Below are 27,458 nucleotides of genomic sequence, written 5' to 3'. Positions count from 1 at the left end.
ATTTTGGTGGGAAATATTACTTACAATTGTTTTCAAAACTCTGAAATATTTAAATGTAAATCTAACAAAATATGTACAGGAATTGTATGATAAAAACCACACAATGTGAATAAAAGAAATCAAAGATCTAAGTAAATGGAGGCACATGCCATGTTTGTTATTTTCCAGTTGTTTGGACCTAACTATTTAATAAGGTGTCAATTTTCCCCAAATAGATAAAGAGCCTTAACATAATTTCTATCAAAATACCAGCAAGATTTTTTTGTAGATATAGACAAGATTTTTCTAATGACAAAAGAACTATAATAACAAAAACAGTTTTGAAAAAAGAAGACTAAAGTGGGAGGAATAAGTCTACTCAATTTCAAAACTTATCATGGAGCTACAGAAGTTAAGACTGTGTGGCATTGGCATAGGGGTAGACGCCTAGACCAATGGAACAGAACAGAGAACCCAAAAATATACCTACCGAAATAGGCCCAGTTGATTTTTTTTTTTTTGAGGGAGATGGGGAGAGGGAGAATCTCAAGCAGGTTCCACACTCAGCACAGAGCCTGACGTGGGGCTCGATCCCACAACCCTGGGATCATGACCTGAGACGAAATCAAGAGTCTGACACTCAACCAACTGAGCCACCCAGGTGCCCCAGTGCCCACTTGATTTTTAATAGAAGTACAAAAGCAACTCAACAAATGGTGCTGGGAGAACTGGCTGTTCATAGACAAAAAAAATGAACTTTGGCCTAAATCTCACACCATGTTAAAGAAAAAATTAATTCAAAATGAATCACAGACTTAAATGTAAAACATAAAACTATAAAACTTTTAGAAATAAATCAGGAGGAAATTTCGGGGACTTAGGACTAGGTGAAGAATTCCTAGGCTTGACACCAAAAGCATGATCCATAAAAGGAGAAACTCATAAATTGGACTTTATCAAAATTAAAATTTTAAGTGTTCAAAAGACTCTTTCAAGAGAATGAAAGGATAAGTGACAGACTGTCAGAAAGTGTTTGCAAACCACATGCCCAGCAAAGGACTAGAGTCTTAAATACATTTAAAAATCTTGAAGCCCTATAGTAAAAAACAAACAATCCAATTAGAAAATGGGTAAAAAACCTAAAGAGACATTTCACAGAAGATGACAAATGGATGACAAATAAGCATATGAAAAGATGTTTAGCATCATTAGCTCTTAGGAAAATGCACATTAAAACCACAATGAGATATCACTACATACCCATCAGAATGGCTAAAATAAAAAGTAAGGACAGCGAATGCTGTGGGGATTTGGAAAAACTAGATCACTCATACATTGGTAAGTGGAATGTAAAATGGTACACTCTGGAAAACAGTTTTTAGCTTCTTTAGAAATCAACATGCAACTACCAGTCCGACCCAGCAATTGCATTCCTGGGCATTTGCTCAGAGAAATTAAGATTTGTGTTCACGAAAAAAGCCTGTTCACAGATGTTTATAACAGCTTTATCTATAATAGCTGAAAACTAGAAACAACGCAGGTGTTCCTTCATGAGTGAATGGTGAAACAAACTGTATGCATCTGTATCATGGAATTCTATTTAACACTCTGGGGAAACAAACTACTGATACACACCACAATCTGGATGAATCTCCAGGAAATTGTGTCAAGTGAAAAAAGTCAATCCCAAAAGCCTATATACATACTGTATGAGTTCATTCAAATAACATTTGTGAACTGACAAAATAATAGAAATGGAAAACAGATTAGCAGCTGCCAGCAGTTACGGAGGGGAGAAGGCGGGGAGGGAAGTGGGTGTGGCTATAAAAGGCAACATGAGGGATCCCTGTGGTGATGGAAATGTCCCGGGTATTGACTGTATCAATGTCAATATCCTGGCTATGATATTGTACTATAGTTTTGTAAGATATTACCACTGGGGGGAACTGAGTAAAGGGTACAGAGGATCTTTTTGTATTATTTCTTATAATTGCATAGGAAGCTATAATTGGTTCCAAATAAAAAAAGGCTCGGGGCGCCTGGGTGGCGCAGTCGGTTAAGCGTCCGACTTCAGCCAGGTCACGATCTCGCGGTCCGTGAGTTCGAGCCCCGCGTCGGGCTCTGGGCTGATAGCTCAGAGCCTGGAGCCTGTTTCCGATTCTGTGTCTCCCTCTCTCTCTGCCCCTCCCCCGTTCATGCTCTGTCTCTCTGTGTCTCAAAAATAAATAAAAACGTTAAAAAAAATAAAAATAAAAAAATAAAAAAAAAAGGCTCAATTTAAAAATAAAGATAAATATCATATGATTTCACTCATGTGTGGAATTTAAGAAACAAAACATAGAAACACAGGGGAAGGGAAGGAAAAATAAGATAAAAAAAAAAAAGGAGGCAAACCATAAGAGGCTCTTAAATACAGAGAACAAACTGAGAGTTGCTGGAGGGGGGGGGTGGGTAGGAGAAGGGCTAAATGTGTGATGGGCATTAAGGACACTTGTTGAGATGAGCACTGGGTGTTATATGTAAGTGATGAATCATTGAGTTCTACTTCTGAAACCATTATTACGCTATTTGTTAAGTACTTGTATTTAAAAAAATAAAATGAAATAAAAATAAATTTAGTTGAAGGTTAAAAAAAATCTTTTATCACTATTATGAGTGGACTATTTTACCTATTTCCATTTCTGGATACTTACTGTTAAAATAGAGGAAAACTAGTAGCTTTTTAAATTTATCTTTAGGCATGTTACCAAATTCTCTTATTAATACTTGTAGACTTTATTAGCATGTCTTCTTTGTACAATCATGTAATTAGCAAAAAAAAAAGGTCATTTACTATAATTTTCAACGTATCTATCAGCTATTTCATTTTTTATTATTTTCAAATAAACTTTTAAATAATAATAATAGGAATTCTGGTCTAATTACTGATATTAATTGAAATGTTTTTATTATTTTATTTATTCTATTTAGATCTGAATTGCTTCTAGTTATTTAAGCAGTTTCCAGCCATTCCTATTTTACTTTGTATTACTTTTGACATCTATAGATATGATCACATGGTTTCTTTCCTCTGATGTATTGGTATAATTAATTATATTGATTTTTTTTGAGGGAGAGAGAGAGGGCAAACAGGGTAGAGGGGCAGAGGGAGAGGAAGAGAGAGAATCTTAAGCAGGCTCCATGCCCAGTGTGGAGTCCAACACAGGGCTCCATTTCAGGACCGTGAGATCGTGACCTGAGCTGAAATCAAGAGTTGGATGCTTAACCAACTGAGCCATCCAGGTGCCCCTAATTCATTATATTGATAAATGTCCTGATACTTAATTCCATTTGCATTACTGAAATAAACTCTACTTGGTCTTAGTGCATTTTTGCATACACTGCTGGATTCTTTTGCCAGTGTTCTATTTAGAATTTTCAAATGTATATTCCTAAATGAGGTTGGCATAGGCTTTTCTATTTCTCTACTGTTCTTTATCAGATTTGGGTATGAAATTTATCCTTGCTCCATAAACTTAATTGGGGAGCTGTCTAGCTTTTTCTACAGGCTGAACAGTTGAAGTATCATAATTATCTATGCCATAAAGGTTAGATAAATCTCAGCTGTGAACCCATCTGGTCCTAGTGCCCTTTTCAGTGATGGTTCTACAATCACCTTCACCAGCTTCTAGCTTGTCTACAGTTGTTGGTCTGTTCAAATTTTCCACTTCTTTTTAAATAGGCTGGAGTAATTTATATTCTGCCAAAAAATAATTTACCCTCAGGAAATGATTTGCATGTAATATTCTTTTAATCTTTCCTGCGTCTGTGATTGTTCTTTCTCTTTTATCTATATTACCACTGCTAGCTAGGTGTTAGTCTGCTCTATTTTACCTTATTTTTCAAAGAACCACCTCCCAAATTTACTTATCCTTCCTAATATTTGTATTTCTTTGTCTTCTATTTTGTTGAGACAAGCTTTTATCTTTATTTATCTCTCCTCCCAGTTTCTTGTGATTTATTTTACTGTTCTTCTAGTTTCTTAAGATGAATAGCAAGTTTCTGTATTTTTATTTTTTATTCTTTACTAATAGAAACATGCAAGGCTACACTTTTTCTAAAGAGTAGAATGTTCACTGAGTCTCATCGATTTTGATGAGAAGTGTTCATTTAGCTGATTTCTAGATTGTTTGAAATTTATTTTTATTCCCCCTTTAACACAAATATAATCTGTGAATTTTGTTTTTAAATTGTAAAGTAAATAAGATTTTTGGTACTTTTTAATTTTTAATTTTTATTTTTATTAAATTCTTTGTCATATAAAATCTCTGCTGTTTAAACTTTATTAAGTTTCACTTGGTGGCTAATTATAAAGTCAATTTGCATAAGTGCCCCATAGACATAAAGGAAAACAGTCTCCTATTTAATGAGGATAAAGATATATATGTGTATGTATGTGAATATACATGTGTATGTATGTATCTGTGTGTTAATTCACATATTACATGCGTGTATATAATGTGTATATGTATACACACTTATTTTTTTGTACTTGCCAATTCCTCTGTGGCCTTATTTATTGTTTATTTTTTTGGGTTTTTTTAAATTTTTTTAATGTTTAGTTATTTTTCAGAGAGAGAGCATGAGCAGGAGAGGGACAGAGAGAAAGGGAGACATAGAATCTGAAGCAGGCTCCAGACTCTGAGCGGTCAGCACAGAGCCTGATGCAGGGCTTGAATGCATGAACCATGAGATCATGACCTGAGCCTAAGTCAGGCACAACCAAATGAGCCACCCAGGCACCCCATTTATTGTTTATTTATGTACTGTATTGTTTATTTATTAAATCTGCCCATTCTGAGATAGATGTATTGAAATCTCCCATAGTGATTGTATTTTTGTAGCATTCTCTTGCATAGGTTTTGTTTCACATATGTATAGATGATTTTCATGTGTGTGTGTGAATTCAGGTTTATGACACATATCTTTTTCACAAATTGTGAAACTTACAAATACATGGCACCTCTGTTTACCTTGTTAAGTACTTTAACCTTAAATTCCATCTTGTTTGTTATTAATATCATCAATCCTACCATCTTCAAATTTGTATTTTACTGAATTCATCCCTTTGTGTTTAATCTTTATTTTCCCTAACTATGCTTCTTACAGACTGCATTAACCAGGTTTTTTTTAAGCCAATAAGACAGTCTTTGTATTTTAATGGGAGCATTCAGTCTATTTACATTTAGGCAATGATTGTTCTATTTGTTTCTTCCATCATATTTTATGTTTATTATTTATTTTACATTGTTATTTCTCGTTCATTTTCCTTATTTTTGTTCATATGATAAAGTTGCTGTTCATGTCCCCTCATTAATTTGGACTATTTTTCTTCTAATTTTCTTTAGAAAAATCAGGAGTGATTATTAGGAGCTCTGTTTTGACATGTAAAGTCTTAGATACCTGTGAAATGTTAAGTGGAGAGGCAGAGTAGGCAGCTGAGTCCATGCTTAAACCCCTTTGTCCAGTTAGATTTTCACACTTTACTATTGGATGTGGGGTATGGAACCAGGGAGAGTTGGTGGGGGGCTTGGAGACTGTTTTTATTTTTTTTTTTTTTTTTTTTTAAATTTTTTTTTTTCAACGTTTATTTTATTTTTGGGACAGAGAGAGACAGAGCATGAACGGGGGAGGGGCAGAGAGAGAGGGAGACACAGAATCGGAAACAGGCTCCAGGCTCCGAGCCATCAGCCCAGAGCCCGACGCGGGGCTCGAACTCACGGACTGCGAGATCGTGACCTGGCTGAAGTCGGACGCTTAACCGACTGCGCCACCCAGGCGCCCCTGGAGACTGTTTTTAGAGTTCAAGGAGTTTCAACTTTTCCTTTTATTTAGCAGTAGTTCTGAGATTCTTTCTCCAGTCTGCCCTGAAAGGATGAACTTTGAATGTGTGCACAGTCTCCCAGACCATCAGGGATGAGTCTGAATTTATTTTTAAAGGCTGGCTTCCTAGGAATCATCCCTGAGTCAGAGTAGCTTAATATTTAGCTGGTGTTGGTTCGAATTTGTGCTTAATCCCCTTGAGCTCATAAGGCCCCTATGTTTTGCTGATGGATCTGTGTGTGGCTTAGGAGATGCTTTCATGTCTGCCCCCAAGTTCTGGTCTGATTGTTTCTGAATGGGTGCAGCCAAGAGCATGCCCACAGCCTTCCTAACCAGCACCACCACTGCCACCAAGGCTTTTCGAGCCTGTCCCTTTCCCTGGTTCTGTTAAGTATCTGGCAGGTTGGGCAGGTGGTTTGTTGCTACTAGTATCATGGGACTTCTAGCCCTCTCTTAACTGCTCATCACCAAGATCTCCATGGTTTTTGACATCAAGGCATTTAGGAGAACTTCTCCAATTTCATTAGAAGTAAAATCAGCCCCCTTTGGCAGAGCTCTCCTCTTTAAGGCTTGCTTCTTCCCTTGGACAGAACCTCTGTGTCACTGCACCAAGGTGGAGGTGTGGATAGTGCAGATAGATCTGTGTGTCTCATGTTCAGGGTGGACCTCTGGGCTTGAGATTTCACTTTGGAATCCTTAGTTTATCAGTTTTATTTAAAGCATAGGACGGGAGCCAGTGTAGAGGTAAAATAAAAGCAGTTCAAGAATTGAGCCTTGTATCATCATAACCTGTAGAGCTGAATTAAGGCATTTTGCTGTGAATAGAAGTGTTCTGCCTGAGGCTAGGGCTGGGAGACACTTGGCTCCATCAGCCAGAGGCAAGTGCCATCTGAAGCCACACTAGACAGATTGAGTTTCAGTACCTTATATGCCTTATCCTGTACCCATATTACTTGCTTATAAACATGCTTTTTTCATTCATCAAGTCTAGCATATGCTGTTGTCTCAAGAATCCAACTGGCTCTGTGAGTAGGAGATGAGCAGAATCCTTTCCCATTCTGTGTTTTCTACCTTGAAGCAGAATGAAGGAAGGCTGCTCTGACATTCATATTTGGTGTGGAAAGTGACAACTGGGGTATGATTTAAATAAATAAATAAATAAATAAATAAATAAATAAATAAATAAATAAAACCTGGAACAGAAAGCCTGGCTTCTTGTTCAGCACTGCCAGGTGCTGAATGTGTGACCTTGGGCATTATTTAACTTCCTCAGGTGTCAGTTTCTTGGCCTTTAAAATAAAGGCATTGATTGTATCTACCTTGCTACCTTGTAATGTTGTTGTGTGCTGAGACTTAGGTAATATTATATGAGCATAGCTCTATGAAGTAAATGCTCCATAAATGTCAGCATCTTTCCTTTACTAATCTTAGAGACCAGGGGAAAGCTATTAAATCCACAGAATAATCCCTAAATTTCCATTTTAGTTGTTTCTTTTCTATCAAATTGTCTGCCTACCTACAGTTACATTGTTTCAAGGGTACCTGGATTTATTTTAATCAGGTATGATAAGACATATAGACACAGAATGATTATCATAAAGGAAGAGATTTGTACTTCTATTTCCCCGCAGACAGAAGACATGCTACATGCCCACACTGGGCCACATTGGGAAGGACTGCAGTCAGTCAGGAGGCAGAGAGGGTAAGGAGAAGCACGTGATAGAGTCTTTACTGTGCTTTTCATGGAAAAGAGTGGGCAAGGCAGACTGTTAGTCAACATAGTATTGGAAGCCTTTGCCTCTACAGTCAGACAACACAAAGAAATAAAAGGCATCCAAATCGGCCAGGAGGAGGTCAAACTTTCACTCTTCGCAGATGACATCATACTCTATATGGAAAACTCAAAAGATTCCACCAAAAAACTGCTAGAACTGGTTCATGAATTCAGCAAAGTTGCAGGATATAAAATCAATGCACAGAAATCGGTTGCATTCCTATACACCATCAATGAAGCGACAGAAAGAGAAATCAAGGAATCGATCCCATTTACAATTGCACCAAAAACCATAAAAACCTAGGAATAAATCTAACCAAAGAGGTGAAAAATCTACACACTGAAAACTACAGAGAGCTTATGAAAGAAATTGAAAAAGACACACAAAAATGGAAAAATATTCCATGCTCCTGGATAGGAAGAACAAATATTGTTAAAATGTCAATACTACCCAAAGCAATCTACATATTCAATGCAATCCCTATCAAAATAACACCTGCATTCTTCACAGAGCTAGAATAGATAATCCTAAAATTTGTATGGAACCAGAAAAGACCCCGAATAGCCAAAGCGATCTTGAAAAAGAAAACCAAAGCAGGAGGCATCATAATCCCAGACTTCAAGCTATACTACAAAGCTGTAATCATCAAGACAGTATGGTACTGGCACAAGAACAGACACTCAGATCAATGGAACAGAATAGAGAACCCAGAAATGGACCCACAAACATATGGCCAACTAATCTTTGACAAAGCAGGAAAGAATATCCAATGGAATGAAGACAGTCATTTCAGCAAGTGGTGCTGGGAAAACTGGACAGTGACATGCAGAAAAATGAACCTGGACCCCTTTCTTACACCATACACAAAAATAAACTCAAAATGGATGAAAGACCTAAATGTAAGACAGGAAGCCATCACAAGCCTCGAGGAGAAAGCAGACAAAACCCTCTTTGATCTTGGCCGCAGCAACTTCTTACTCAACACGTTTCCGGAGGCAAGGGAAAAAAAGCAAAAATGAACTACTGAGACCTCATCAAAATAAAAAGCTTCTGCACAGCAAAGGAAAGTCAGCAAAACTAAAAGGCAACTAACAGGATGGAATAAGATATTTGCAAATGACATATCAGATAAAGGGTTAGTATCCAAAATCTACAAAGAACTTATCAAACTCAACACCCCAAAACACAAAGAATCCAGTGAAGAAATGGGCAAAAGACTTGAATAGACACTTCTCCAAAGAAGACATCCAGATGGCCAACCGACACTTGAAAAAATGCTCCACATCACTCATCATCAGGGAAATATAAATCAAAACCACAATGAGATACCACCTCACACCTGTCAGAATGGCTGACATTAACAACTCAGGCAACAAGAGATGTTGTGAGGATGCAGAGAAAGAGGATCCCTTTTGCATTGCTGGTGGGAATGCAAACTGGTGCAGCCACTCTGGAAAACAGTATGGAGGTTCCTCAAAAAACTAAAAATAGAACTACCCTACGACCCAGCAATTGCACTACTAGGTATTTATCCAAGGGATACAGCTATGCTGTTTTGAATGGGCACATGCACCCCAATGTTTATAGCACCACTATCAACAATAGCAACATACCAACAAAAAGAATGGAAAGAACCCAAACATCCATCAATGGATGAATGGATAAAGAAGATGTGGTGTATATATACAATGGAGTATTACTCAGCAATCAAAAACAATGAAATCTCGCCATTTGCAACTATGTGGATGGAACTGGAGGGTATTACGCCAAGTGAAATTATTCAGTCAGAGAAAGACAAAAATCATATGACTTCACTCATATGAAGACTTTAAGAGACAAAACAGATGAGCATAAGGGAAGGGAAGCAAAAATAATATAAAATCAGGGAGGGGGACAAAACATAAGAGACTCATAAATATGGAGAACAAACTGAGGGTTACTGGAGGGGTTGTGGGAGGGGGGATGGGCTAAATAGGTAAGGGGAATTAAGGAATCTACTCCTGAAATCATTGTTGTACTATATGCTAACTAATTTGGATGTAAATTTAAAAAAAAAATTTTAAAGGCTAAAAAAAAAAAGAAAAAGAATGAGCAAGGCAGGGTACAGATTAAGGATTAGCTAGTTTGAATAATTTCAGTGAGCTCCATAGAATAGGGGCTAACCCTAGCAGTCTGTTAACTGTCCCTGGGCTGATTGGGATAGAAATCATGGCCCAGAGCATAAGAGCTGGGCAAAGGAGGTCACTGGGGGTATGGGCTGTGAATTCGTTGGTTTGCATACGAAGGTCATGATCCAGGTTTCTTTACTGTCTCTAAGAATTAGGGACAGACCAGACCCTCCATGGTCAGCAGGGCCTCAAGATATGAAAGCATGAAAAATATAGAAAGTAAAAAGTCATAATTAATACATTCATTCTGTTTTGCCTATGTTTGTGCATATGTACTAGGCCAAGAAAAATAGACCTCACATTGGATCAAGAAAAGCCAGCAAGCTGGAAATGAACCATGAACAATCTATAACCACTAAGCTTATTCTCTAAGTAATTAAAAACTGTCCATTCTCTGGCCATCAAAGCCAGTTAAAAAAAATCTTATTTGGATTCAGGCATAGAATTAGAATCCCAGAGTTAGAATAAACCTTAAGAATTAGTCCATTCCGTGGGTCGCTTGGTGCCTCAGTCAGTTAAGCATCGGACTTTGGCTCAGGTAATGATCTCATGGCTTGTGGGTTGGAGCCCCACGTCAGGCTCTGTGCTGACAGCTCAGAGCTGGGAGACAGCTTTGGATTCTCTGTCTCTGTCTCTCTCTCTGTCCCTCACCTGCTCGCACTCTGTCTCTCTCTCTCTCTCTCTCTCTCTCTCAAAAATAAATAAACATTAAAAAAAAAGAATTAGTCTATTCCTCATCCCTCCCTGCATCTCTTATTTAAATCTCCTCTTCTTCATTCCTGCTAAGTGGTATCTTATTCCTTCTTCAGGTTTTTCTGATTGTAAGAAAGGTCTTCTCTGTATGGGACCAAAATCTGCTTCATTTTGGCCTCAGCCTGTTAATTCCTGAAAGCCTGATGTCTTGCCATACAAATACAAAAAGCATTTAGCCTTGCTCCCAAAACAGCTGCCAAATCAGATAAAATGTGCATAATGGGCTTGCAGAACTGATGAAGAGCCACTCGAATTCGTTACACACATTGTACATCTAAAGATGTCACTTATGAGAATTTGTTTTCTGTCTTGCTTTCTGTGAGCAGCAATGTCTCCCCTGCAGGGCACCACAGTGTTGCCAATAGCCACCACTACACAGAATGTCCTACCTGTGTACTCAAGGCTTACCACGGAATAAATGGGACCTTGAGTAGGACATCTATGTTATGAACTGGACTCCATGCTCTGGGTTGAATGATAATGTATTTAGTTTAAGGCTGAACCCCTAGGACCTAGCTCAGTACTGGAAAAATCACATGCATTCATTAAATCTTCACTGAGTGAATACACTTTGCTATTTGAAGTGAAAACACTATCTTTCAGGGGGCCAAGGTTAGGCACTGAAATCACTGATGTGGCTACAAGAAAGCAATATTTTGGATTACATTTCCTGAAGCTTCTCACCTGTTGAGCAAACAGCCAACATAGAAGGGCTATTGTATAGCTTCAAGGAGAGAGTGAGCATTAGGAACTTAGCACAGAGCCCATGGTAAGCTGTCAAATCACTCCAGATATTACTGATTTGCTACTTTTTTATAATCATGAGAGTGCCCAACCCCATGCTTATAAAATTGGGCCTGTAATAAATATTGGTTATGGATGATCATTTTAATGATGCTGATGGTGATGATAGTGTGATGGGCAAGTTCATCACTTAGAGATTTGGCTCCACTCACTAGTAGTGCTTATATCTAGTGAAGCACCCCAAGGTGAAGCTCTTCAGTATGACAGGATGACTGACAAATGAGTAAGAGTGATGTCACCGCATCAGTGGAAGACACTTCTAAAAGAGACATATGCTCCATAAAAGAAGCATTGTGTGCTGTATGTACATGTGTATGTAAATACAGGGGAAGTTTAAGAATGGAAAGGGAAAAAAAGAAAGACAGAGAAGGATTTTTACCTCTTCTAATAAAGACATTATCTTGTGACAGCCTTAGAGTACTTGCCACAAAGAATCGGTCTACCTGAGTGGTTGGCAGTGAATTGAAAATCCGTTGAGATTAATTTTCTGATTACCAATCCTTTTCATTTATCAAAAACTCTCTCTCTCTCTCTGATGTTTACAAGGAAAGAAACAGGAATAGGAGGGGGAAAATATGCATTTGGAGAGCTTTGTAGTATATGGAGTAGTTGAATCTTCTGGGTGGAGAGGGAGCTGTCATTGTATTAGTCTAGCACATTCTAGTATTCAGCCTACTGATGGGGGACTCAAGTCCCAGATGATCAGGATTAAACAAAGAGGATGTGCTTCTAAAATGTTGGGTATCCATCCTACCATGCTTTCTCTCAACCCTGTGTGAGCAGCTTCAACTTTTAAATTAACAAATAGGGGGCACCTGGGTGGCTCAGTCGGTTGAGCGGCCGACTTCGGCTCAGGTCATGATCTCGCGGTCCGTGGGTTCAAGCCCCGCGTCAGGCTCTGTGCTGACAGTTCAGAGCCTGGAGCCTGTTTCAGATTCTGTGTCTCCCTCTCTCTGACCCTCCCCTGTTCATGCTCTGTCTCTCCCTGTCTCAAAAATAAAATAAAACATTTAAAAAAAATTAAAAAATAAATTAACAACTAGAGTAAAATATTGGAAATTCCTTGCCTTCAAGAAGAAATCTTTTAGAAAGTAGTAAAGCAAAAAATATATATATGTGTATATATATATGTATATGTGTGTGTGTGTGTGTGTGTATATATATATATATATATATATATATATATATGGGGCAGAAGGAGTGGGTGCTGGCTGTTGGGTTTCAGTGAAAAGAAAATCCAGGTATATAGCCACTGACTAGCAAATGGGCAACACCCCAGATGTGTCACTCAGCAGGGCCTGCGACATAGGGCTAAACAAAGCTGCATGGTCTAAATTGACTGTGGAGAGAGGGTCAGGGGCCTGTGGCACATATTAGAATCCACCTGAGGCTGAGAAGAAACTCATTTCTCTCTACTACTCTACCTATTTTCATAACACTTTAAGGAAAGCTCTTTAAAATATATGTTGTTGGGTGTTAACATATGTATCTCTGGAAAGAAAAGGAGGGTTTAAAAAGTTTGGAAAATACTAGAAAAGTTAACACATTTCTTTGCTGCAGAACTCAAAAACCTTTAATATAAATCCCTCTTGATGGCTTTCTAAGAAAAAGGGATAGTAGGGTGGGCTTTCAAAACTCGTTTGACTACAGAGTGCTTTACTTCCAGGAGCTGCTTTCAGAGCTAGTGTGCTACAGTGCATGTTCCAGAATGCTGCTCGAAAGCATTAATCACCCCATTCAAAGGACATTCAGTGATGTCTGATCATGCACCATTCTCTTAGCTGACCAGTCACATCTGGCTTGGTTCCAGGACCTCTTTGACTGATGCTTGTGTAGGGAGCCACCTGCTAGCCCATTTCTTGGTGTGGCCTAGTTCCATAGTGTTGCCCCCTTCAGAGGATTTGTTTTCCAGAATTTTGTCTTAGATGTTGTGGGGGATTTTTTCTTATTGATAAAACCAACAAAAAAGGCTAGATGTGTATGTGTGGTTTTTTGTGTGTTAAACTGTGATTTCTAAAACACCAGGCCCTGGATCCTATAAGTTGTATATTCAGGAAGTCATGGAATAAGAGGTTTGATGTGGTGAGATGGAGCAGTGCACCAGGAGTCAGGGAATCTAGCTGGATCCACATCTCAATTGCTTCCTGAATTAGGGAATGTCATTTTAAGACCCATGGGCCTCTGTTTCCTCTGCTAAACATTGAATCACTGGAGTAGAGGAGGAATGACATACGTGTAACACATTAGCCACTCCTACCTCCTCCTACACCCAGGGAAGACATTGCTAAGTGATCAATAGTCCCACTAAATACAGAGATAGCCTCAGGTACCTTTGTAACACCACATTCCCGCCAATCACTCTGAACTAAGAGCAGGATAAAAGGTGCTGCCATTTTTATACTTGATGAACTAAGAATAAAAGATCTGAGATAACTGCTATCAGCGGCATATGCCTCATGAGAAAAGCAAAGTGTCAAGAAGAGGTAAGCACCCCTCCGTTAATGAAAGAATGCTGTGGGCATAAGGTTGATGTGCTCTCACTACCCAGTGACATTTGGAGAAGGGCCACTTGGATCACGTGACTGATTCACAACTTGGACAATTGGCAATTGACTTACAAGCAGAATGGATATTGGTAATTCTAAAGGAGTTGGGGAAGAAGGAATTGGGACCCAGGGGGCTGACCCCAAGCTATGGACAACCTCTTACTGCTTCATCTGTGCACGTGGACAGCTATTATGAGGAAGGCGGAGGCACGCCTTGGCGAGTCCACCTTCACAGTGTGCTGGCTGGTGAGCATGTTGGACTTGGGATGCGTACACAGCACCCTGTAGATGAGTTTCTTTTCACTATTTCAAACATCAATTAATAAGAAAACTAAGGCTCTCCAGCCTTGGACGACCTTTCCAGAGGACTCCACAGCTGTGACAGAGAGATGAGAAGGTGGGAACATCCTGTTAATAAGCAACATCTGAGTGAAGTGCAAATTGCTTTGCACTTGTGTGGGATTAGCCTCCAAGCTCCTGGATGAGGAGGATCTGACATTAGCCACAACTTGGAGTGACCTGCAATCCAACACCTTCCCACTCCCAATCCTGCAGGCCCTGCCTGCTTTTAGAAGGCAGGAGTGAATTTTGTGAGGCAGTTTCTGATTGCTTGATATTTATGTGCCAGCTTACAGCTGGAGTGGGAGGTAGAAGGCAACTGATTTAAGATTGAAAAACACCATTTATGGGGTGCCTGGGTGGCTCAGTCGGTTAAGCGTCCGACTTCAGCTCAGGTCACGATCTCACGGTCCATGAGTTAGAGCCCCGCGTCGGGCTCTGGGCTGATGGCTCGGAGCCTGGAGCCTGCTTCCGATTCTGTGTCTCCCTGTCTCTCTGCCCCACCTCCATTCATGCTCTGTCTCTGTCTCAAAAAAATAAATAAACGTCAAAAAAAAAAAAAAAAGAAAAACACCATTTATAGAATCTTCTTTTTTTAATTAATTAATTTTGATGGGGAAGGGGCAGAGACCCAGAGAGAGAATCTTGAGCTGGCTCTGCACTGTCAGCATGGAGCCCAATGCAGGGCTCGAACCACCGAACTGATAATGACCTGAGCCAAAATCAAGAGTTGGATGCTTAACCGACTGAGCCACCCCAGCACCCCTGTTATAGAATCTTCTTATGTCCTCTTGGCTTAGAGCATTCAGTTTTCTCCTGAGTTATTCTAAAGAGGCTCTAGCTAAGTGAAGGAAACTTGAAGAATAAAATATAGAAGAAGGGAGAAGAGAAAGTTTGAAGACTGCGAAAGGTGCACTGGATACTCAACAGTCACACTAAAAAGACTTTAGGGTCTGTCACCCAGCTGAAGGTGTTAAAGATTGTTTTCTTCTCAAAGAGCATTTGGAGTATTGAGTGTTGGGAAGGGTACTTCTTAAAATCACTGTAGTCAGAGGGTACCTAAATAGATGTGTTCTCTTTAAGAGAGATGCCATGTGCCAGGAAAGAAGTTTAGGGGAAATCCCAAGTGGCTCTATCATTTAATAGCTGGTGACTTTGGGCAAGTTAACTTCTTTGACCCTAAGTTTCCTCATATATAAAATAGTGGTAGTGGTAATATGTGGTTGTTGGGGTGACTAAGTGGAATAATATATGTGAAGGGGTTAGGACAATGCCTGGTGCATACTAAGTTCTCAATAAATGTCCTTTATGATCCATTGTTGAACATGATTGGGGAATACAATATTGTGGCTAAAGAAGAAGTTACCACATGAATCCCACATGGATTACCACTTTTCGAGGTCCTAAAAGATCATAGAATTCACTCATCATGAGCCACCAGACTGGACAAAATTCCATCTCCCCTTGGGGGATGAAAGGCTCTTCCAGGTTTTGCGGTATCTCGGGCCATTTTTAAGGGCATACCTGAATCAGTCAGAGTTTCAGCCAAAAAATATGTTTATAAAGGAAACATTTATAGCTGTGTCAGCAAAGTTAGAGGGATTAGCAAGAGATGCTGAGATGCTCAAAGACTGGCAATAGTGAAAAACTACCACTAGGCTTACTGGGAAGGCAGAAGTAGTAGTGTTACCAGAACCCAGTGAGAGCTAGAGCCTTTCAGGAAGCATTTCTAGGAGATTTGTAGGGGGAGGGACATAGTCATTGCCAAAATTGCAACATGAGGCAGGGAAGGGGCAAGCAAAACATACCAACCTCTCTTTCCTCCCACTTTATGATCTCCTACTTGCACATCCCATTGGCTGAAGGAGACAGAGTGCAGAAAAAAAACCAAATGAATCAACCCATGCAGGCCAGTTTCTTGGGGCACAGAGCAGAGCAGAAAGATCTGGAGATGCAAAGGAGAATAACCACCACATTCACTAACTCTTGCTTTACAAATTGGGAGCACACCATTAATGGAGTGCTCAGTTGGACAAGACATCTGAATAAACCAACCCATAATGTGGTTATTTCATTCAGTCTTCGTGTCCTATAGCAAAATGAGCAGTAGTCAAAATAGCAGCTTCCACAAAAGCAGAAATGTACCAGTATACAAAGTCTGATCCAGGAGCTGGGGTGTGACACTCAGAATAGATCCCACAATACTTTGTTTCCTGGTCTCTGTGTACCTTGGGGCTGAGTCATAACAGTTGGTAATATAATATTACTGGTTTTCAAACTTAACTGTGGACGTTGGTTAAGATTTTTAAACTACTAGGTAGTTTAGCCATACCATAGAATGGGTAGCTCATAAACAATATGAGTTTATTTCTCACAGTTCTGGAGGCTAGGAAGTTTAGCTCAAGGGAGTCTGAGATCAAGGTACTGGTAAGTTCATTGCCTAGTGAGAGTCCTCTTTCTGGTTCAGAGACTGCCAGCTTCTCGCTATCTCCTCACATGGTGGAAGAGGAAAGGGAGCTCTCCAGGATCTCTTTTATAAAGCCACTAATCCTATTCATGAGAGCTGCACTCTCATTGAATTTAAAATTCAATTCCTCAGGCCCACTAGCCACATTTCAAGTGCTCAGTAGCCATATCTGGCTGGTGGCTACCATATTGGGCAGTGCAAATTTAAAACATTTCCATCATAATGGAAATTTCTATTGTATAGCACTGGTGCAATGACAAAACCCCTAAGCTAAGTGGGCTGGGGCTCAAGACAATGAGACATGGAGTAGAAAGCAGGAAACTAAGCCACACAAACTGGGCACTCATGTTGAGGAAAAGGAATAGCTGTAGAGGACACAGAGGCATTCAGTACAGGAAGACATATTTGAGCCCCCTGCCAGTATGCTGATTTAGTCAGCATTGACTCTGGCTCTGTATGGATGAAGCCAACAGCCTAGAGGGGCTGGAGAGGGCCAAAAAGGAATAGGAAGAACCAGAACCCATCATTGTGACACTAAAGACCTCTACGAAGGTGCTTATAGGTTGATGCTCATTTTATTTACTTCTGAGCCACACTCCTGGGCAAGGTGATGTCCACTCTGAACAATACAAGCCTGGAGCTATGTCAGGTGGCAAAGGACTGTCTAGTTCTAGTTCTCTAGCAGGCTCAGCTCCAGGGCCCCCAAAATAGAACCTAGCTGGCACAAGAGCACAAGAGGTCCTGTTACATGAGAGCCAGGCTAAGCGTATAGCCAGGCTAAGATGCCAGGAGGGTTCAATGGATCAATAGAGAGACATTTGTAATCCTGAACTACTTACTCAGTTTAATCTAGAGCATTTGAAGGTTTTACCATGTGGTGGGTGAAGAGTGCCTTTTTTGGAGATAAATCCGTGAAAAAAAGCCAGAATGGATATTTCTTGAGAAAGGTAGAACGGTGTATTTGTTTCCTAGGTAACAAAGTACCACAGATTGGGGTAAACAACAGAAGTTTATTCTCTAACAGTTTGGGAGGTTGGAAGTCCAAGATCAAAATGTTGCCAGAGTTTGTTCCTCCTGAGGGCAATAGGGAGAATCTTTTCCATGCCAGGAGATTTGCTGGCAACCTTTGATGTTGCTTAGATTCTCCAGTCTCTTCCTTCATGTTCACAGGATATCTCCATGTATGTTTGTCTGTGTCCAAATTTATTCTTTTATAAAAGACCAGTTGTATTAGATCAGGGTTTACCCTAATCTAGTATGACCTCCTCCTCATTTAACAAATTTCTTCTATGACAATCCTATTCCAAATAAGGTCACATTCTGAGGTACTGATGATTAAGACTTCAACATATGAATTTTGAGGGGTATTATTCAACCCATAACAAATGGTACAGAAGAAAGAACATATATTTTGGAGTCAGACAGACTGGGTTTGATCCTTGCTTTTGCCACTGCTTTTCCAATGCAGTTTGATTTTATTATCTGCACAATAAGGATGATATATTTAACAGATTCATTTGTAAAGTGATAAATCTGTGGTAAAATGAAGCACTTTTATGTATCAACAGTTAAGAAAAGATGCTTCCAATTAAACAATGGCATATCATCAATTATAACATGCCTCTCGAGTTTAAATATGCTAAAGTGTGAAATAAAATTATGTTTTAAAATCAATGAAGACTAAAGATGACATATAGAGTGCCTTCTGTGGAAAGATAAGAAGGTATACAATAAAGGTGCATCACTTTTGTACCTCACCCCTTCCTTTGCCTGAGTGGAAAAGTTATTATCACCATTGGTCATCACCCAACTTGCCATCCACTTCAGGACCGAATAAAATAATTTACTGGGCAGGGGTCAAAAGGATTCTCTAAGGAGGTGGCTTTTGGGAAGGGTGTTACCCCCACAAAATTTTTATGATTGCTTCAAATAGGAGGTGTCTTCCAGCATTTCTATCTGGAGGACCCCACTATTTATTCCTTTGTTGGCTAATAATTACATTCATGCAGATGGTTCTGAGAACCAGAGAGCCTCGGAGAAGTTTCTGTTTTTTTAGTTGAGGGTGAAGGTTGGATTACTAGGGGATACCACTAGCTTTAGGGCACGTGTAAGTCTGCATTGATCAGGACTCATGTCTCCAATGTCAGGTAGGTAGCATCCAGCGACGTCACCCCCTCAGTGACAACTCCAAACACCTCTCCACATTTCCAAGTGCCTCCAGGAAAGTGAGTGTTATCCCCAGTGAGAAACCCTAAGCTAAACGAACGTGTCCAGGTGGGAGGTCAGCTTCTGCCTGGTATTTTACGATAGAGGGAAGCAAAAGCTGCCAAATATCAAGCATATCTTCAGTTTTAGAAACTGATGAGCAGGCACCCCCCATCCATGCGGTAGGCCAGCCAGGCAACCAGGAATGATGCGACCCCAGAATGTAGACATATCTTAAAAAATGGCACCAGTAAACTCAAGTTTCTACATGTGACTCTTTATATAACCAGTAAAATGTTGAAGAGTTCTAGTCCTATCAAAGTAGAGAATATACTTAAACTGAAAATAAAAGCCACATCTCACAGCATCATCCTATCATCTCTGTTGAGTGCTTTGTGTTTGTTGCAGCTATAGGGCAAGCCACCAGTGCTGCATCCAGTCACTTGAAATCAGCAGCCGCTAGCAGCTGAAATCCTGAAATTGAATAACACTATTTCTGATGGCTCAGTGATTTATTTTTATTACCTAAATTTTATGTGGTTTAATACATCCCCTTGGTAGTTATGTGGTTTGAAAAAAGATAATAAATCCTTTCTTTTCTTCCAACCGTCACTAAGTAAATATTGAGGAAATATTTAAGGAATATCAGTTTGAAGGAAAAATTTATTATAAGCTTGCCAGAGTTGGGGTGGAGGGAATCCTTGCGTCTCTCTCTGGCTCATGATGTCTTTCTTCACCAGTACCTGTTATCTTTGGGATAAGGGCCTGTACTTCTCCAGAAACCTTAGACCACTCAATGACTGGCATTAGTTTTGTCTCCTGGCTTTACCTTCCCCCCACTAATATCATCACATTGCTTAGCCCTCACATCCCTCACATCTTTTCCAGCCCTTGGAAGCCCAAGGGAGTAGACAGCCATTCTGTGCGTAGTCTTGAACCATTTCATGATGACATTTGTTCCCTACACAATCCAGTCCCTATGGATGATGTTCAGGGCCCCCATTATACCTTTAATATGCCCAGTGGATAAACCAATCTGCAGAGGCACAACCACAACGTCACTCACTGAATTTCCCTACCACCTCCACATTTTACATTTGTCATCTAGTGTGTGCATTACTCTGAGCAACATGGTTTAGGTGGAAAAACTTCAAGTTTGCATGACTGTATAACATAAAGGTAAAACACACAGACTCAGGAGCTTGACTACCTAGGTTCAAATCCTACCTTTTGCAAGCTGTGTGAAATTGGGAAAGTTACAGAGTCTCTCTACCTCCTGGTAAGAGGGGATTATAACAGTACTTACTTCATAATGTTCTCATAAGGATGAAAAGAGAGTGCCTGTCAAATGATTTCAACAGATATTTCATCAGAGAAGATATATAGATGGCAGAGGCTCCTGGGTTGGTCAGTCGGTTAAGTGTCCAACTTTGGCTCAGGTCATGATCTCACTGTCCATGGGTTTGAGCCCTGTATCGGACTCTGTGCTGACACCTTGGAGTCTGGAGCCTGCTACAGATTCTGTATCTCTCTTGTCTCTGCCCCTCCCTCACTCACACTCTGTCTCTCTCTCTCAAAGATATATAAACATTAAAAAATTTTAAGAAGGATAAATAGATGGCAAATAAGCATATAAAAAGATGTTGATCATTAGTTATTATGAACATGCAAATTTACATCACAATGAGATACCACTGCACGCCTATTAAAATTTTTTAAATTAAACATACACCTATGTCAATACTATGTATTTACCCAAAAGAAGAAATATATGTCCATACAAATGCTTGTACATGAATAAGTAAGGCAGTATAATAGCCAAACTGGAAACAATCCAATTGGACATCAGTGGAATATTACTCAGCAATAAAAAAGATGAACTATTGATGTACATAATAATGAATAAATCTCAGAATAATTATACTGAATGAAAGAATAAGACAAAAAAGACTATATACTATAATATAAGCTTATCGAGGATACAAACTGATCTATCATAACAGAAAGCAGATGGGTAGTTTCTTGGGAATGGGTAGGGGGAGAGATGGGAGGAAAGAGTTATGGAGGGGCATGAGGACACTTGAAGGGGTAATGGCTATGTTCACTATCTTGATTGTGATCATGGTTTCACAAGTATGTACATATATCAGAACTTATTGAATTGCATGATTTAAATAGATGTGATTTATTATATGTCAACTGAACCTGAGTAATGCATTTTTAAAGTACCTTTGGGGTGCCTGGGTGGCTTAGTCAGTTAAGTGTCCAACTTCACTCAAGTCACAGTCTCATGGTTTGTGAGTTCGAGCCCCCATCAGGCTCTCTGCTCTCAGCAGAACCTGCTTCAGATCCTCTGTCCCCCTTTCTCTCTGCCCCTCCCCTGTTTGTGCTCTATATCTCTCAAAAATAAAAGAAAATTTTTAAAAAATTTTTAAAAAGTAGATACCTTGACACAACATGCCTTTTATAACTATTAACTATTATACACTTCAACGTTATACTGAAAAATGTTTTAGATGAAAATTTTTTTAATGTTTATTTATTCTGTGTGTGTGTGTGAGAGAGAGAGAGGCAGAGAGAGAGAGAGAGGGAGAGAGAGAACCCCAAGCAGGCTCCATGCTCAGCATAGAGCCTGATGCAAAGCTCAATCCCACAAACTGTGAGATCATGACCTGAGCCAAGATCAAGTGTTGGACACTCAATCAACTGAGCCATCCAGGCACCCCTAGATGAAATTTTTAAAAGCATCTCAGCAAAAGCAGTACTTGATCATTGATTCTATTGCCATCATACCATAACCTAGCCACATTTTTCATTTCTTTCAAGGAATTCTCATGAGGAAACTTGAATTAAGGAAAATAGTCCAGGCTTTGAGGTCCAAAGGCATGAGTTCAGGTGCTCATTCTATCATCCAGTACCGTGTGCTGGTATTTGTCCTTGACTTTTCTCATTTTTGAGATAGTACAAAGTTACATCACATGATTGCTATAAGAATCAAATAAAAAACTGGATGTAAGCATGTTCTGCAAATTATAAAGCAGCATGAATATATCAGTAGTTATAACTAGGGAGGAAAGGAGATAAGCAGAATTTTTGAAGACTGGGTAACAGGACCAGCAAGATTAAAATAAACCTTGACAAAAAAAAAAAATCTCACACAAGAGCAAGGGATAGACCCTACATCTCCGTAATTTCCTTACTCTGATATTACCGCATCAGAATTGACTGTGACACTTTTAAAACTGCAGATTTCTAGGTCCCACCCTATACTTGCTTAGTCAAAATCACCAATGGTAGAGAATAGGAACCAGAGTTTAAAAAAAAAAAAAAGGCTGCCTGGTTGATTCTAACCCAGCTGGTAGCACCAATCAGTGGATGGTCTTTTGGAAAACAGTCACCTTGATCTAGATGCCTTTCAATGAGGAACATGAGCTATCCTAGGCTCTATTGCTCAGATTAAGCCTCACTTCAGTCTCCAGAAAAGATAATGCATCTCCCTTAATGACTATGAATGGAGAAAGTTTTGAAACATCTTCTAAATATGCATTTAGTATTGCAAGCTCTTCCTCTACCTCATCCTCCTTCTTCTCCTGAGCTCCTCTATGCTTTTAGGATTCTTACTGGCTCTGAGATTGTCTTTGGAAATTATCTGTATTGGTAATACAATTGTGTATTTCTTAGTTTATTTCCAACCAATCATTTCCCTCAAAAAAACAAGTCATTCCATGTTGCATGTTGGCAGCTTGCCTTGGATAGACTGTCTGAAGTGTGTGTCTTGATGCCAACATGAACTTTATATCTACGTGGAATCACCACATGAAGATCAAGAAGTGAGAAGAAAAGCAGCAGGATCAGTGCACATTAGCCCTTTGTGCCATCTGGGGTGGTTAAAGCAGAGGAACAAAGATTAGAACTGGGTGGAATTTCCAGTCTCCTATCTCTTATCATCTCAACCTGCCTAGGACTCTATTCTTCCATCCACAAGGAGAGAAGATTCCTTTTCTGTGTCTTGAGGATGTCAAATCCACCTATAAGCTAGTTCTTGGGGATTATTTCAAAATTCTCTATCAAAAGGCACCACATGAATGTAATGAAAATTCTTATATGGCTCATTATTCTGTGAATTTGGACCAGACATTGCAAAAACACCTCTAGGGCTCAGACAAGGAAACTCACTTAGGGAGAATAGCTTGGAAACTGGAGAGTGAGTGCCCCATCTGAATGAGGCAGTCCCCAATTGTTGCCATGTAAATGTGGCCCCAGGGTGGCAGACATTCTGATTTTTTTCCAAAGGTGGTGGTGGGGGGGAAGAAAAATAGTCCCTTCTATGGGACTATTCTATTTTATCTGTAATTGCCTTTTATGTTGCCAAATTAAGGGAATAGTACTTTTATAAAAAATATTTTTAACGCTTTTTATTTATTTATTTTGAGAGAGAAAGAAGTGCGAGTTGGAGAGGGGCAGAAAGAGAGGGAGAGAGAATCCCAAGCAGGTTCTGCACTGTCAGCACAGGGCTCGATGTGGGGCTTGATGTAAGGCTCAAACCCACGAACCGTGAGATCATGATGTGAGCTGAAGTCAGATGCTTAACCAACTAAGCCACCCAGGCACCCCAAGGGAAAAATAATTTTAAATGGGACTAATAAAACAGTTCCCAAATCAGCTTGAACTGGCAGACTGCTTGTTTGTGACCTCTGACTTACACTATTATTCAAAACAATGATTTCTTAACAACTGAAAAAAAATATGCCAGTACAGTAAATCCTTGTACCTATACAATCAACCAATGACATATTAAGTCCTGTTCTGCAGAATGAACATTATATAAAAATCTAAAATCCAGCTCAAATAGAAACTGAGCTTTAAGCAGAAGACAGAGTAGTCAAATAACCATTGGTCTGCCTAGTCAACAATAGGTTGGGATTTGGTTTCCTATCTGTTGGACAGGGACATGACCAGAATCACATTCTCCTTCTCACAACCTGGATTGTCCATCCCATCAAGAAGAGCAGGTGAGGGGCGCCTGAGTGGCTCAGTCGGTTAAGTGGCCGACTTCGGCTCAGGTCATGATCTCATGGTCTGTGAGTTCGAGCCCCACGTTGGGCTCTGTGCTGACAGCTCAGAGCCTGGAGCCTATTTCAGATTCTGTGGCTCCCTCTCTCTCTGCCCCTCCCCTGTTCATGCTCTGTCTCTCTCTGTCTCAAAAATAAATAAATGTTAAAAAATAAAAAATAAAAAGAAGAGCAGGTGATGTTCTTTATAGGACAACTCTCTCACACACAGGGCCCATAGGGAGGGCTGGAGCCAGGGTCAAAATACTGAATGCAAGAATGTCAAGGGAGGCTGCAGCAAGTATTGAATTTTTTCTTTGCTTGATAACATGTATGTGCGTGATACAGTCAAACACCACCTTCCCTTCATTTTTTTTCTTTGAGAGACTATTTCCCTGTACTGTAATAAAAATGCAGGAAATGGTTTCCCCAATTTGTGCTAATGAATGACACTTGGGAAGTATCCAATAGACCATGTTTCTATTTGAAAGCTGAAAGTACATGTAGGCTCCTGTTGATCTGTAAAATATGAGTAATGGATATTTCCAGTTGAGAAATACTGTAAGATCTTGGGTTAACTGTAATTTGGTCCTTTAAGACTTCCCAGGATATAAATGGTGTTGTAAATGGTATTTTTTACATGTGCTGGACATAGAAGAAAAGAACCTTAGTGGTAAGGGTGCCAGCAAGAACAGCATACCCGGAGAGTTTCATCTAAAGTGTTAAATTCTTTTTAGAGGGACTCTTTCTAGGGACATGGGCAAGTACAAGGGAGCCAACTAAGGACGGTGAGGCTCACTGGGGATAGCAACAGCAGAAAGTCATTAGCACCCCTTAGTCTGAAGGGTCAAGACAGGGAGGGGTGATTGTGTTACCAGAACCCAGCAAAAGCTCCCTCCTTCTACTAGCAGAATCTCTGTGTGCAGAGGCATGGTGTGCTGCCAGCACCTCTCTATCCTCCCACCCTCTGATCTCCTGCCAAGTCTTGCCTTTGGATGACTCAAAGCAGAACCTACAGGGTAATAGAGCCCAATCAATTCCACCCATAGAGGTCAACGTCCAGAGGCAAGAGTAGGGTGGACAGTGGCAAATACAGATCTGGGAGAGAGGGGCAAATAAAGAGTTATTATCACAGAAGACAAGGGGAATCATAACTCACGGAATGTTAGAGCAAGAAGAGGCTTTTCATCTTCAAATCCTCACTTTGTTGATGAGGAAACTAAGGCCCAGGGAATTAAAATGACTGAGTAACCATTATAAACCCAATAAAGGTATACTTGAGACCAAAGGCAGTCATCTTCATATCCATTCTCATGGCCTTCCCACTTCATTATTCTAGGACTCAGGAGTTATAAAACTAATGTTAGGGTAGGATTAGTTAAAATGAGGTACCTGCATGGTCATTTGCCATTATTGTGCCCATCAGACTTCACTGATCTCTTACAGATTTCTTTCCTCCTGAGCCCAAATGTGCCTTCAGACTCTTTCTCATCCTAAGGCTCCAGGAAGCCACCAATAATTGATCCATCTTGTTGCCTTATTACACCCAACAGTATAGCATGCTCTAATCTTTAAATACAAAGCTTCAGATTATGCTAATAAGATTTCCCTCCTTGACACATGGCTCATTCTCTGATGGTGCTTCCTTGTGTGCTTTCAAACTGCTTCACTCTGGTGACTTGATGGAGGGCATTTATGTTTTGGAAGAAGGAGAATCACCATAAGATTATTTCACCTAAAGGGTAATAATAAAAAGCCCTAATCCCTGGTGTTTTTTCTCTTCTCTCCTTGCAGGTTGACAGAACAGAGGTGATTCGCACCTGCATAAACCCGGTGTATTCAAAACTGTTCACTGTGGACTTTTACTTTGAAGAGGTGCAGCGCCTGCGGTTTGAAGTTCATGACATCAGCAGCAACCATAACGGGCTGAAGGAGGCCGACTTCCTGGGTGGCATGGAGTGCACGCTCGGCCAGGTGGGTCCACAGAGGGCCCTTCCCACTCCTTGCCTCCTTGGGGCCTCTCTTCCTCCCCTTTTTCCTGTCTCCTCTGCTTTATTTCTCCCTTTGATTTTATTTTCCTTTTACACGTAGCATTTTAGGAGTTCCCATTCACTGCAATACCCATTATAGTTAACTTTATATTTACATAGGGATGATGCAGCGAATATGTGAAGACTTACTTATTTTGCAAAATTAACTGTTTTCTCTTTTGAATTCCTTCATTCTGTCAGTTATTTCACAACTATTTACTGGGAACTTTCTACACTCTGATTGTGTGTGCTATATATAGTCTTATGCTGTTACATTATAAATTTCCATCTTCCAACTCAACTATGAGAACCCCGATGCAGGGAGTACTGCTCATGTACATGTATTCCAAGCTTTTGGTGCCAAAATGGCCCAAGAAAGGGGATAAATAGCTTTTGGTGCATGAATAAATGCTTTTACTTAATCCTCACAATTATGTGAAATAAACATTATTATATCCATTTATAAATGAGAAAACTAAGACTCAGAGCAGTTAGGCCTAAAGCCTCACACTGATAAGTGGCAGAACTAAAACTCCAACCAGGTTGGTCTCACCATAAACTCCGTAACTTTACATCAGGACACTTTTACTTTTCCCTTCCCTACTGCCATGCCCAGAACTTTAGTAGGTTCTGAGGGGAGGTCTAAATGAAGAAATAGCCCTTGTGTGGAGGAAGTGGACATTCTAATTGGAGAAGGCACACTACATACACCTAAAAGTAATTCATGATGCAGCTTAAGCCATAATGAGACAAAATATCCTGGGCTATATTCATAGGGTTGTAGGCCTTCAGGAAGGGAGAGCTTTCTGCTTGGTAGAATCACAGAGGCATTGTGGATTCAAACATTGAAAAAATTTGGTCCATAGATGTAAGAAGGAGGAGGAAGGCCTTTCAAGTAAGAAATCAATACAAACAAGGCCTAGAGGTCAGAACAACCAGGGCAGGGGTAAGGGCAGAGGAGACCCAGTTTCACTGAATCAAGCTCAGATGCTGATTTACTACAAAACTAGTGAAGCTTGAACTTCAGAGCCCCTCACTTGGGTAAACTGCTTCCAAGGCTCTATGTGACATTTTTATTTGTAGTCATGTACTTTTTTCTGAAAGGATTCCAAACTATATAAACCTCAACCCTCACAAAACCTGCATCAATCCCATGCAGAGGCAAGGGTGTGGTTTACGGTTTAGTAAGGAAGATTCTGCCTGGCAAAGAGGTGACGAGCCTGTATGTTTATTTGTTTTTACCATGCCTCATGCCACTTATCACTAATTTCTCCATTGTGAGCACTGAGTGACAAAATAAATAATGTCCTCATGTACCTTTTTCTGCAAATATAGTGATTACTTTCATAAGATTGTTCCTTGTTCCTTTAATGAAAGCCAAAAGCCCAATGTAGATGAAGGCAGAGAAGGACTCTGGGATATTCTCCATAAATATAATCTCTCTCATGACTTTTGAAAAGAATTGATGGTAGATAGTTC

The 27,458-nt window shown here is 39.9% G+C and overlaps 1 protein-coding gene across 1 annotated transcript in view; it reads left to right on the top strand.

The window, feature by feature from the left end:
• CPNE4 (copine 4) overlaps window positions 1-27,458 on the top strand; it is a 495,352-nt gene that overhangs the window by 304,998 nt on the left and 162,896 nt on the right. Inside the window, 1 exon segment of the mRNA XM_032594671.1 lies at window positions 25,744-25,923. Coding sequence (XP_032450562.1) covers window positions 25,744-25,923 — 180 coding nt within the window.

Source organism: Lynx canadensis, chromosome C2 (assembly GCF_007474595.2).
Source record: "Lynx canadensis isolate LIC74 chromosome C2, mLynCan4.pri.v2, whole genome shotgun sequence".
In the NCBI taxonomy this organism is placed as follows: domain Eukaryota; kingdom Metazoa; phylum Chordata; class Mammalia; order Carnivora; family Felidae; genus Lynx; species Lynx canadensis.
This window is presented reverse-complemented; position numbering and strand designations above follow the sequence as displayed.